The 13,256-nt window shown below is 37.7% G+C and overlaps 3 protein-coding genes across 3 annotated transcripts; all 3 read left to right on the top strand.

Moving 5' to 3' along the window:
* Positions 1-1,592: 1,592 nt before the first annotated feature.
* On the top strand, positions 1,593-3,948 carry LOC148931445 (heat shock cognate 70 kDa protein-like). The gene is made up of 2 exons (XM_089066116.1): positions 1,593-1,845; positions 2,258-3,948. Exons 1-2 carry the CDS (start codon positions 1,632-1,634, stop codon positions 3,901-3,903), a joined length of 1,860 nt encoding a protein of 619 aa, XP_088922242.1. The 5' UTR covers positions 1,593-1,631; the 3' UTR covers positions 3,904-3,948.
* A 2,229-nt stretch (positions 3,949-6,177) lies between these two features.
* LOC125201579 (heat shock cognate 70 kDa protein-like) lies at positions 6,178-8,259 on the top strand. The gene is made up of 2 exons (XM_048099752.2): positions 6,178-6,391; positions 6,484-8,259. Exons 1-2 carry the CDS (start codon positions 6,178-6,180, stop codon positions 8,121-8,123), a joined length of 1,854 nt encoding a protein of 617 aa, XP_047955709.2. The 3' UTR covers positions 8,124-8,259.
* A 3,047-nt stretch (positions 8,260-11,306) lies between these two features.
* LOC148931444 (heat shock cognate 70 kDa protein-like) lies at positions 11,307-13,256 on the top strand. Its single transcript, XM_089063546.1, has 2 exons — positions 11,307-11,520; positions 11,641-13,256. The coding sequence occupies exons 1-2, from the start codon at positions 11,307-11,309 to the stop codon at positions 13,254-13,256; spliced, it is 1,830 nt and encodes a 609-aa protein (XP_088919672.1).

Below are 13,256 nucleotides of genomic sequence, written 5' to 3'. Positions count from 1 at the left end.
TAACAGATCTGATACTAGAATATTAGCTGTAACTAGAATCTGCAAAGATTGAGCCTGAAACACTAAGTAAACGATTAGTAACTTCAAGACAAAAGAACATGCAGAAGTAATAGCAAGATAGAATCAAAGATTTGAAGAAAACAAGGTTTTGATGTGGCTCAAGTTGCACCAGGTACAACTGCACAGATCTATATGTAACCGGCCCTCAACTATCCAGCCAACTCCGATTTGCACCAAGGGAGAACTCAGATCGACCACAGTCGATCAAGGCAAGTCACATCGGAACCCTAGATCCACCACCACACATCCACCGTAGACCAATCGCTTCACACCGGTCACAACAACAACAACTCTCCCGAACTCAGAAGAACTCCCTTCTGAACAAGAAACCACCAACCAGTCTAAGAAGCACAAGACTAGAAAACCAGAGGTTTCCTCACAACCACACCAGAGGTTTCAATATCTCTCAAGATCACACAGAGAGAACACACCAGATTAAGGGTAGAAGAACCCTAAATCTGTAGAGGAGAAGGAGTTCTAACAGAGAGAGAATGAGAGTAAAGAGAGTGAAGAGAATAAGGCGTATCAGAGAAGGGGGAGTATATATATGACACACCCATGACACCCAATCACACACTGACACGTAGCTAGGGTTAAGAACTGGGCCAGCAGGTAGATGGGCAGTGGATATTGGGCCCGAGACTAAAACACTTGGGCCTCCTGCATAATGGCCCACAATCTAACAAACTATTTGTAGGAATATAAGTCAGGCCAACTCTCTCTATCAAATTATTGTACTACTATTTAGATATGAGCCATTCGATTTATAATGTTAGGTTACAAAATTTTTTAGTCTTAATCTAAAACTTTCAGGTTCTTGGCTAACCTGGTTGTTCAATTGGACTAATAAAATTATAGTAGTAGTAAATTTTTAACTACTACTCTTTATTTATAATTTTATATAATAAATGAATACATCTATTTTTTAAGCTCGAAATTAATATGTAGTACTAGTAGATATATTAGAATACATGTTTTTCCAAAATAATTCTCATTTTTTAAGCTCTATGACATTCGATGAATATAGATGAAACAGTGAATAAAGATAAGTCAAAATATATTTCTCTCTATCTATGAACTATTCCCTTTTTTTTCGTTCCCAAAATGTATGAACTTCCTAATTTTGAAAAATTCAATCAACATACTATCCCTACACATTATTTTATTTACAACTTATACCAATACCATTAACACTTATATCATTATAATAATATAAACCCACTCTAACATTATTTTCACTATTTTTTGGTCTTGCTCTTATTTTTTCTTTAATTTATTAAAACTCACGCTAAATATTTCATTTCCCAAAGATATGCAAATATCTAAAATATAAGCAAGAAAACTGGAAAGATATGCAAATCCTAAAATATCTAAACATAATAAGATCGTATCATTTGGATTGTGGAAGCTAGAGGCATGCTGATGTGATGGCGAGACTTAAAGTGCGCTTCTCAGTAACCGCTCCCATTTCTTTCCCTCTCTCGATTGAAAATTTCGACAGTTATTGAAGCCTTCGTTTTGATATTTTTGTTTTCTCTGAATTGCAGCTCTTGTTGTAGTTTGCATCATAAATGGCCGGAACTGGTAAAGGGCGCGCTATAGGGATCGATTTGGGGACGACATACTCGTGTGTGGCAGCGTGGCAGCACGATCGCATTGAGATTATACCGAACGATCAGGGCAACCGCACCACGCCATCTCAAGTCGCATTCACCGCCACCGATCGCCTCATCGGTGACGCCGCCAAGAATCAAGTCGCCAATAATCCCATCAACACTGTTTTCGGTAAGTTTTCTCTGTTAAACACTGTTTTACGTGACTTTTATTACTCTTCAAATCATTATAAATACTCCCTCCGTCCCACTAAATATGCAGCATTTGCTTTTCGGTACGAGAATTTATGTAGTATTGTTTTGTGAGTTAATAAAGAGAGAGTAAAGTAAGACAAAATTAAATGCAGAGAGGATATTGTTTCCATTTTTAGAAACGTTTCATTTTTAATGGGACAGACAAAAAAGGATCATTTTTAATGGGACGAGGGAGTACGTTTATACTTTGTCTCTTCTTTTCATCTTGGGTGATGAGTACCAAATCAAAGCATTAGTATATTTTCTTGATTTAATGCATTGCTTGTTTTGCGCTTTAGTTTTTTGTTACGTTCTCTTCTCTCCCAATTCCAACTAGTTGAATTATGCAGATGCGAAGAGATTGATTGGTTGCAAATTTAGTGATGCAACGGTTCAAAGAGACATTACATATTGGCCGTTCAAGGTCATTCCGGGGGCTGGCGACAAACCTAAGTTCGCGGTAACCTACAAAGGGAAGCAGAAACAATTTTTAGCTGAGGAGATTTCTTCGATGGTGCTATCTAAGATGAAAGAAACCGCGGAGGCATATCTCGGATCAGCTGTCAAGGATGCTGTCGTGACTGTGCCGGCTTATTTCAACGACTCTCAACGTCAGGCCACCAAGGCCGCTGGAGCCATTGCCGGCCTTAACGTTGTTCGGATCATCAATGAGCCTACTGCTGCAGCCATCGCTTATGGTCTGGATAAAAGAGCTTCTACCACTATGGCAAAGAATGTGCTCATTTTCGACCTTGGTGGTGGGACGTTTGATGTGTCCGTGGTCACGATTAAGGGTGATGTCGTTGAAGTGAGAGCTATTGCCGGTGATACTCATCTTGGAGGCCAGGACATGGATAACAGGATGGTGGAATACTTTATCAAAGAGTTCGAAAGAAAGAAGGGGAAGAATATTAGTGGGAATGCAAGAGCTATTAGGAGATTGAGGAGTGCTTGTGAAAGAGCCAAGAGGGTCCTTTCTTCTTCCATCGAAACCCCAATTGAGATTGAATCATTGTTTGAAGGGAATGATTTGTTTTCGACTATCACTCGTGCTAAATTCGAAGACCTTAATATGGATTTATTCAAAAAGTGTAAGGAGCTGGTTGAAAATTGCCTAAGTGATGCAAAGATGCAGAAGAGCAGTGTGGATGAGGTTGTGCTTGTTGGCGGGTCGAGTAGAATTCCCAAGATGCAGCAGATGTTGCAGGAGTTATTCAGTGGGAAAGAGTTGTGCAAAAACATTAATCCAGACGAAGCCGTAGCATATGGTGCTGCAGTGCTGGCTGCCAAGTTGAGTGGTCAAGGCAACGAGGCGGTGCAAACGCTCGTTCTTGTCGATGTTACTCCTTTGTCTCTTGGTATTAAATGCGATGGAGATGTGATGAATGTTATTATTCCGAGGAACACACCTATTCCAACTAGGAGGTGGAGAGATCGTTATGCAACATCGGTGGACAATCAGACCAGTGTGGTATTTTCGGTGTACGAGGGTGAAAGAAGCAAGGCAACAGACAACAATCTGCTAGGTGAATTCAGCCTTCAAGGCATTCCAGCAGCACCCAGAGGTGTTGCTAAATTCAACGTGTGCTTCGACATAGATGCAAATGGGATCATGAATGTGTCTGCGGAGCACATAACCACTGGAAACAAGAAGAACATCACCATCACCAATGACAAGGGCAGGCTGTCTAAGGACGAAATCGAGAGGATGATTCGGGATGCGGAGAAGTACAGGAGGGAGGACGAGGAGTTTAGCAAGAAGGTTGAAGCTCGGAGAGCTTTAGAGGACTACGCCTACAACTCAAGGGATGCCATTAGAAGTGCAGCACAGGTCACAGCAACAGACAGGATGAAGATGGAGATGGCTTTCCAGTCTTTCACACAGTGGTTGGAGTCCAACAAATATGCTGAGACTGATGAGTTTAAAGACAAGATGAAGGAACTCGAGACTGTTTTCAATCCCTTCATCGCCAACAAACGCGCAAAGACAAGATGAATGGAAAATGATGATTCGCAAGATCTCTTTGGTGTTTACTTTTATCTATCTTGATTTTTGTTCATATTTTGTGTGATATTTCCCGCGAGTTGCCTACTCTAAGTTACATTGTTTGTTTGATTAGTTTACTTTCATCTCTTTGTTAGTTTCTTATTTATTCGTTCTGTTTTTTATGTTGATTTATTTTCCTTCTCTTTTGTCAGTTTCTTCTTCCTTTGCTCCTTTTTCCCAGCATACTTTTTAGCTTTTTTCGAGAATCCAACTAAATGGTGAACAAAGAATAAAAAAATATTAAAGGATATCTACAGTATGATAAAATTTCATGAACAACTTTTACAATATAGACATAGATTAAATTTATTAAGCCATTTCCCAATATGCAGTTTTCGTACTTGGCATATTGAACAATCTCTCTGTTCGAGTATTTGTTGATGTATTCTTTCCCTTCAAAAATACAAGTCACTCCTAGTCCGGCTTTTGTACCGGCGCTCACTCCCTACTCTGTCTCGGCGTTACAATGGGTATAACCGTATAAGTGATAGAAAACATAAAATGATAAAATGGTTTGAAGTATTGTAGGCTATGTTTGGTAGGGGTCCTAACTCATCTAGGGATGAAATCTTATGAACATTTTTGTTCATAAAATTCCACCCCTAGATGAGTTATCACCCCTATAAAACATGCCATTAGAAGATACACTAATATGGTAAAAATTAAATAATTGCCAAAAAATGAAAGTTGGCTAATTTCAGAATAAGTTAAAATGGACTATTTTTGGTGACGAAAGAAGTACTGCCAAAGATGTTAGAATAGAATAAGATAAGGTCATCCACGACACTATCTCTTATCCACAACATTATTCATGGGCCCCACTATACTTTTCACCACATCTCTTAATGAAAAAACAACATCTGCCTCCCTCCATCTCTTAACCATCTTATCTCTTAACTACTCATTCATTTTCATTTTTTATTTTTACAAATTCAATTAATAAAAACACACTTCATTAAATAAAATGAAATTACAATTTAAAATCCTAAAAAGTAGAAAAAAAACGCTTCATGTGTGGTAATGATTTGATATTTATAGAAGTGATTGAGGAATTAAAAAAAACATAGGAAAAAAATTTAAAAAATTGAAAATAACGGCTATAAAAGGATAGTATATTTTTGTGATTTTTTTAAATTTTCGAATTTTCTTGAATTTAAAAAAAAACAAAAAAATAACATTTTCAATGGATATATACGACGCCCACTCGCGGGCCGGCGAGTGGGCGTCATGCACGAACCACAGCATGCGACCTGGCGAGTTGTCTCAAAGACGGCTCCTCTGGGCGAGACACACGATGAGATGCGCTCCGCATTGTCGTCTCTTATCCGGCTCGTCTCTCCGAGACGAGAGGAGACAGTAGCGCGATGCGCTGTGGGTGCTCTAAGAAAAAAGTCAAAAAACCAGCACATTTTGATATATCAATGTATTAAAATATTAATGATGTGTGTTTAATACTATTATAAACATTAATTAAGAATAATTGTTTTTGAATATCCGAAATGTTTTTTTTAAAGTTGGTTCGGTTTTTTTCGATTTCGATTTGGTTTAATTTTGAAATTCAAATTTTTGGTTTAGTTCGGGTACATATCAAAAATCAAAATTCCAATTTAGTTTTAATATTTTATACCCAAAACAGTCTAATAAAAATATACATTTTGAACATTTTAAAAAATATTAAGTAGTTTCAAGTTTGTTACTATAAATTTCTACCAAATTCCAAGCTTAGGTAATAATAGAAAGATTTTATGTATATACATTTAATATGTAAACATGAAAATTAGTGGTAAATAAATTAATTTATATGATGAAGTTAAAGTACTCCTACATTTTTTTTATCAAACTTTAATAAAAACCTTAATTTCTTAGTAAAAATGTTTATTATTTGGGGCCCAAATTTTGGGCTATGTTAGTATGTTGTTGTGATTGGGAAGAAGAGTAACGATGCTATGGCGTGGGCAATGGAAGAAAGTTTAAACACAACTCAAGGGCCCCCACTCCCGGCCCGACAGTATTGTGTGGGATGTTTAACAGGATACGCAGTGGCTCGCTTAAGGACAGGGCTTACTTCATATATTTCGATTTGGTGAGCCGCCGCCGATCATATCAGAGGGCTTCTTTTAACGGTATAGTGCGTTTCCAGTTCCTTGTTGAATTTAATGAAGCATTCCTATTGATACTTCTGTTTTCTTTTAGTTGTAGAGCTGTTCATTGTTGGCATCATTAATGGAGAGAAACGGGGATGGACGGGCAATTGGGATCGATTTGGGGACGACGTATTCGTGTGTGGCGGCGTGGCAGCATGACCGCATTGAGATTATACCAAACGATCAGGGCAACCGCACCACGCCGTCTCAAGTTGCTTTCACCGCCGCCGAACGTCTCATCGGCGACGCCGCTAAGAATCAAGTCGCCGAAAATCCCATCAACACTGTTTTCGGTGAGTTTTCTCTTTTATGAATTATATCTCAGTTTTTCTCTTCTCTTGGATTTATAAGCACGTGTTTAATTTTTTGATTTTATGTATCGTAGATGCAAAGAGGTTGATCGGTCGCAAATACAGTGACTCAACGGTGCAGAAAGACATGATATTTTGGCCATTCAAGGTTGTTCCTGGTGCTGATGATAAGCCTATGATTGTAGTAACCTACAAAGGAGAGGAGAAACTGTTTTCAGCTGAGGAGATCTCGTCAATGGTGCTTACTAAGATGAAGGATATTGCCGAGGTATACCTTGGATCTTCAGTCACCGATGTTGTTGTGACCGTGCCTGCTTATTTCAACGACTCTCAGCGTCAGGCCACCAAGGATGCCGGAACCATTGCCGGCCTTAATGTTATGAGGATTATCAATGAGCCAACTGCTGCAGCCATTGCATACGGACTGGATAAAGGGGGTGATGTGGCGAAGAATGTGCTGATTTTCGACCTTGGCGGTGGGACGTTCGATGTGTCTGTGGCCACGATTGAGGCGGGTGTCATTGAAGTAAAGGCTACTGCCGGAGATACTCATCTTGGAGGCCAAGACATGGACAACAGGATGGTGAATCACTTCGTGAAAGAGTTTAAAATCAAGACGGGTAAAGATATTAGTGGGAACTCAAGAGCTGTCAGGAGATTGAAGAGTGCTTGTGAAAGAGCCAAGAGGATCCTTTCCTCAACTTTGGAAGCCCGAATTCAGATTGAATCATTGTTTGAGGGGATTGATCTGTTTTCTACTATTACTCGTGCTAAATTCGAGGACCTTAACATGGATTTATTCAGGAAGTGTATGGAACTGGTTGAGAGTTGCCTGAGTGATGCAAAGATGGAGAAGAACAGTGTGGATGAGGTGGTGCTGGTGGGCGGGTCGAGTAGGATTCCCAAGGTCCAGAAGATGTTGCAGGAGTTGTTCGGTGGAAAGGAGGTGTGCAAGACTATTAATCCAGACGAAGCCGTGGCATATGGTGCTGCAGTGTTGGCTACCAACTTGAGTGGTAAAGGAAATGATAAGGTGAAGAATGTGGTTCTTTTAGATGTGACTCCTTTATCTCTTGGTATTGAATGCAATGGAGATGTGATGAGTGTTATTATTCCGAGGAACACACCTATCCCAACTAGGAGGCAGAGGGATGATTATAAAACAGCGGTGGACAATCAGACCAGTGTGTCATTTTCAGTGTACGAGGGTGAAAGAAGCAAGGCAACAGACAACTCTCTGCTAGGAGTATTCAGTGTCCAAGGCATTCCAGCAGCACCCAGAGGTGTTGCTAAATTCAACGTGTGCTTTTACATTGATGAGAATGGTATCTTGAATGTATCAGCGGATCACATAGGGACTGGAGCGAAGAACAGCATTACTATCATCAACGAAAAGGACAGGCTGTCTAAGGAAGAAATTAAGAGGATGATTCGGGACGCGAAGAAGTATAAGTTTGAGGATGATGAGTTTAGGGAGAAGGTTAAGGTCAGGCATGATTTGGAGGACTATGCCTACGACACGAGAAACGCCATCAGAAGTGCAGCAATGGTCACAGCGGCAGACAAGAAGAAGATGGAGGATGCTTTCGAGTATTTCACACTATGGTTAAAGTTGAACCAACATGCAGAGATTTATGTTTTTAAAGACAAGATGAAAGAGCTCCAGACTATTTTCTATCCCATAATCGCCAACAAACGTGCAAAGACAGGATGAATGGAAAATGATGACTGGCAAGATCTCGTGGCTCTTTACTTTTGTCTATAACTTAGATTTTTTATCATATTTTGTGTGATGATTCCTAAGGTACTATTACTAGTTTATATTCCTTCTTTTTATATATTTTAGTTTCTTCTTCTTTGCTCTTTTAATTGATTATGCTTTAGCATTTAGAATATAAGTTAAAACCGAAATTAGTTTATGTTTTTTTAGATTTCTAATAGTGATTCACTTAAATTTATCAGAGTACTGTTACTTACTACTATATCATTGATTTCAACCACAACATATTATTGAAAAGAGGCTTGCTTGCTCATAGCATTTCATAAAAAGGTTCAAAAGAAAGTATTCGAGGACAATGTTGGCTGTAGTATGAATGATAACTAAATTTTCCGCCTCCAGAAATGAAGCAATGACAGCGAAGACGTTCTCACTCCAGAGTCGAAGCTGAGTAATAGTCGTCAAAATGGAAACTATTGAAATTAAGAACTAGTAGAATTTAAAGAAACTAATATACTACCCCCTCCGTTTCATAATAGTGAAAACATTTTTTTGGCACAAAGATTAAGAAAAATGTGTGTAATGTATTAAATAAATAGATAATAAAGAAGGAGAGAGGAAAAAGTAATAGAGAGAAAAGTAAGTGAGAAGAAAAGTGTTGACTTTTACTAATAAAGAAAATGACTCCATTATTATTGAACATACCATAATGACAAAATGACTCTACTATTATCGAACGGAAGAAGTACTATTTTTTGGTAAATTCATATGTGCAAGCATAAACGAAATAAAGATCAAAGACAGATGAACATGAAACTTCATTAAAAATAAAAGTGGCTTAAAACAAATAACAAAAATGATATAGAAAGTACTCCCTTCATCCGTAAATAAGAGTCTCGTTTTTTCATTTTAGTCCGTCCAAAAATAGAAGTTCCGGTTCACTTTTACCTGAAATGGTAATTGGGTCTCACCTTCCACTAACTCATTCTACTCATATTTCATTTAAAACTAATATACACAAGTGAAACCCCTATTTCACTAACTCTTTTTCATCCACTTTCTTAACATTTCTTAAAACTCGTGCAACCCATAAATGAGACTTCTAATGTCGGACAGAGGGAGTAGTAACTTAACCCAAGTAATGCGAGGGAATCATCACCATATAGTAAGTAGTAATACGATGAGAATCATCACGATATAGTAAGTAGTAACACGACGATTTTATAGTTTGCATATTACTTTATTTTTTTGTTACAGATATAGTTTTATGAAACAATTCCTGATTGCAGTGTTATACATTAAATATTGTAGTATTACTATGATTTTGCAGTTTACATATTGCTTCTTTTAGGAGGACAGAGAGTCGCACTAAATTTTCAAAAATGACTAAAATTCTCTCACCTACAATTTCAAAGAAGGTAAACTACAATATGCACTCTATTCATGAAATGTAATCATAGGTGTTCATCTTATAAATCTAAGAGCTAGAAAAAGTGTTATATTTCACTCTAAACATAATGTAACCCTAATTCTCCCACGTTGTAAATATTTTATACACCTAAAACAATCTAATAAAAAATATACATGCTGATAGTACATTTTAAAAAATATTAAGAGTACAAGTTTGTTACTATTACTTTGTCAAATAAATTCTAAACATAGGTGATTAATTAAGTAGATAAATTTAAATTTGAATATTAAATTTAGTTGTAAATATATTAATATAGGGAAGTGTTATAATACTAACTAAACACTTAATTGCTAACTACAACTAAATAATAGCTATTAGAAATTCAAATTAAGAACCTAGATCATCAACCGAAAAATGTCAATACGACCAACCAAAAACGTCAACAGGGGGTATTAAGGTCAATTTACTTTGAAAAATATCCCATAACTTTAAAATGTATATATCTTTCTCGATTTAAATTATTTTTCCGCACAACATATATCAAATTAAAGATAATTTTATGAGGATTCTAACGAGATCTCACTTGCATATGTTCCGATGTCAAAATTTGAAAAAAATTTCAAAAGTTTTTCATTTTTTCGTACAGCACAAATGTCAACATAGTATATAAAATATGTCAATATAATACATGTAGAATGTCAATATAAACAATGTGTTAACATTCTCAAAGTATTGTGTTGATATTATCAAAGCATTGTGTTGATACTTTTGAAAATTATATTGATATTTTTATCCAAACCCCTAATTTGGTAGTTTTTTTTATCTTTCCTTATTTAATTAATAAAAATAAAAATTACACGTGGCAAATTGTATACCACAAGTTTTCTAAAATTCTATAGTCTTAAATTAGTTGTAGTTAACAATTAAATGATGAGTTAGCAATTGACCATTTCCCTTTAAAGTAGTACTACATTTTAAAAAATATATTAGAAGTATAATTAAGTTTGTTACTATTTTTTTCTATTAAATAAATTCGAAACTTAGGTAATTAAGTTGTACTTTTACTTATGAGTGCGTTATATTGCTAACTATTTAAGTTGCTAACTCTGTTAACTCATCAATACAGTGTATTAAAACTGTCAACATGGTGACAACAAAATTCAACACATAATATCAACACATTATATTGAAGTTCAACAAAATTATGTGTAGACATTTTGATGTCACCGTGTTGACATTTTTAATACACTGCATTGATGAGTTAGCAAGTTAGCAACTTAAGAAAGTTAGCAATTGATCACACCCGCTCTTACTTATTATCAAATTAAAATAAAAAACTTAATTTTTTGGATTAAAATAAAAACCTTAATTTTTTTTTAAAAGTTTTCTGTTCAGTACAACTAACTCATTATAATGATAAAATATTTTTTATTGGGCAATGTTAGTTGGGAGGAGGGAGATTTAGGAAGAATGAGAGACGATGCTATGGCGTGGGTGCTGGAAGATAGAGAGACGATGCTACTACTTGTTGGGAAGACGGAGAGACGATGATGCTAGGGAAATAAAGAGACGATGGAATTTAGAGAGACTACTATGTTTCTCCACCTTACTTTATTGCTTTACATATTTCGATTTGGTGAGCCGCCGCCGAGCATTTCAGAGGGCTACTTTCAACGGTATAGTATATTTCCAGTTCCTTGTTGAAATTTATGAAGCATTGCTTTTGATAATTTTGTTTTCTTTTAGTTTCATAGCTGTTCATTGTTAGCATGGAGAAAAAGGGGAATGGACGGGCAATTGGGATCGATTTAGGGACGACGTATTCATGTGTGGCTGCGTGGCAGCATGACCGCATTGAAATTATACCAAACGATCAGGGAAACCGCACCACACCGTCTCATGTGGCTTTTACAGGCGCCGAACGTCTAATCGGCGACGCGGCTAAGAATCAAGTCGCCGAAAATCCCATCAACACTGTTTTCGGTGAGTTTTCTCTTCTATCAATTTTTATTAGTTTTTAAGTTTTTTCTCATCTATTAGATTCATATGCAAACAAAGCACAAGTTTATTGTTTTTCCTATTTCTCCTACTTAATGCATGTAGATGCAAAGAGGTTGATCGGACGCAAATTCAGTGACTCATCGGTGCAGAAAGACATGATATTTTGGCCATTCAAGGTTATTCCTGGTGCGGATGATAAGCCTATAATTGTAGTAACCTACAAAGGGGATGAGAAAGAGTTTTCGGCTGAGGAGATCTCATCAATGGTGCTCACTAAGATGAAGGATATTGCCGAGGCATATCTTGGATCTACAGTCACGGATGCTGTGGTGACAGTGCCTGCATACTTCAATGACTCTCAGCGTCAGGCCACCAAGGATGCTGGAACCATTGCTGGACTTAATGTTATGAGGATCATCAATGAGCCTACTGCTGCAGCCATTGCATACGGGCTAGATAAAGGGGGTGATGTGGCGAAGAATGTGCTGATTTTCGACCTTGGTGGTGGTACGTTCGATGTGTCTGTGGCCAAGATTGAGGATGGTCTCGTTGAAGTGAAGGCTACTGCCGGAGATACTCATCTTGGAGGCCAGGACATGGACAACAGGATGGTGAATCACTTCGTGAAAGAGTTTAAAAGCAAGACGGGTAAAGATATTAGTGGGAACTCAAGAGCTGTCAGGAGATTGAAGAGTGCTTGTGAAAGAGCCAAGAGGATCCTTTCCTCCACTTTGGAAACCCAAATTCAGATTGAGGCGTTGTTTGAGGGGATAGATCTGTTTACTACTGTTAATCGTGCTAAATTCGTGGACCTTAACATGGACTTATTTAAGAAGTGTATGGATCTGGTTGAAAGTTGCCTTAGTGATGCAAAGGTAGAGAAGAGCAGCGTGGATGAGGTGGTGCTGGTGGGCGGGTCGAGTAGGATTCCCAAGATCCAGCAGATGTTGAAGGAGTTGTTTGGTGGGAAGGAGGCATACAAAACCATTAATCCAGATGAAGCTGTGGCATATGGTGCTGCAGTGCTGTCTACCAAGTTGAGTTGTGAAGGCAATGGAAAGGTGCAAAAGCTCATTCTTTTGGATGTTACTCCGTTGTCTCTTGGTATTGAAATAAATGATGATACTATGTCAGTATTTGTTCCAAGAAATACACCAATCCCAACAAGGAAGGAGAAAATTCTCTACACGATGTATGACAATCAGACCAGTGTGAAGTTTCCAGTCTACGAGGGTGAAAGGATCAAGTCAAAAGAAAACAATCTGCTAGGTGAATTCACACTCCAAGACATTCCACCAGCGCCCAGAGGTGTTGCTAAATTCAAAGTGTGTATGGAAATTGATGCGGATGGGATCATGAATGTGTCTGCGGAGCACATAACGACTGGAATGAAGAAGAACATCACCATCACCAATGACAAGGGCAGGCTGTCTAAGGAAGATATTGAGAGAATGATTGGGGATGCGGAGAAGTACAAGTTGGAGGATGAGGAGTTTAGGAAGAAGGTTGAGGCTAGGTGTGCTTTGGAGGACTACGCCTACGACATGAGGGACACCATCAGAAGTTTAGCAAAGGTCACGGCAGTTGACAAGGAGAAGATGGAGGATGCTTTCGAGTCTTTCACGCAATGGTTAAAGTCCAATAAACATGCAGAGATTTATGTTTTTAAAGACAAGATGAAAGAGCTCCAGACTATTTTCAATCCCATCATCGCCTAG

Source organism: Salvia hispanica, chromosome 2 (genome assembly GCF_029641045.1).
Source record: "Salvia hispanica isolate PSC_SH4W2 chromosome 2, Shi_PSC_v1, whole genome shotgun sequence".
NCBI lineage: Eukaryota > Viridiplantae > Streptophyta > Magnoliopsida > Lamiales > Lamiaceae > Salvia > Salvia hispanica.
Note: the sequence above shows the minus strand (reverse complement) of the source record. Positions and strands in the feature narration are given on the sequence as shown.

Coding starts and splice junctions, on each gene's coding strand:
- LOC148931445 (XM_089066116.1), top strand. CDS start 1,632: ATGGCCGGAACTGGTAAAGGGCGCGCTATAGGGATCGATTTGGGGACG. Junction 1,846..2,257: donor TCCCATCAACACTGTTTTCG/GTAAGTTTTCTC, acceptor TGAATTATGCAG/ATGCGAAGAGATTGATTGGT.
- LOC125201579 (XM_048099752.2), top strand. CDS start 6,178: ATGGAGAGAAACGGGGATGGACGGGCAATTGGGATCGATTTGGGGACG. Junction 6,392..6,483: donor TCCCATCAACACTGTTTTCG/GTGAGTTTTCTC, acceptor TATGTATCGTAG/ATGCAAAGAGGTTGATCGGT.
- LOC148931444 (XM_089063546.1), top strand. CDS start 11,307: ATGGAGAAAAAGGGGAATGGACGGGCAATTGGGATCGATTTAGGGACG. Junction 11,521..11,640: donor TCCCATCAACACTGTTTTCG/GTGAGTTTTCTC, acceptor TAATGCATGTAG/ATGCAAAGAGGTTGATCGGA.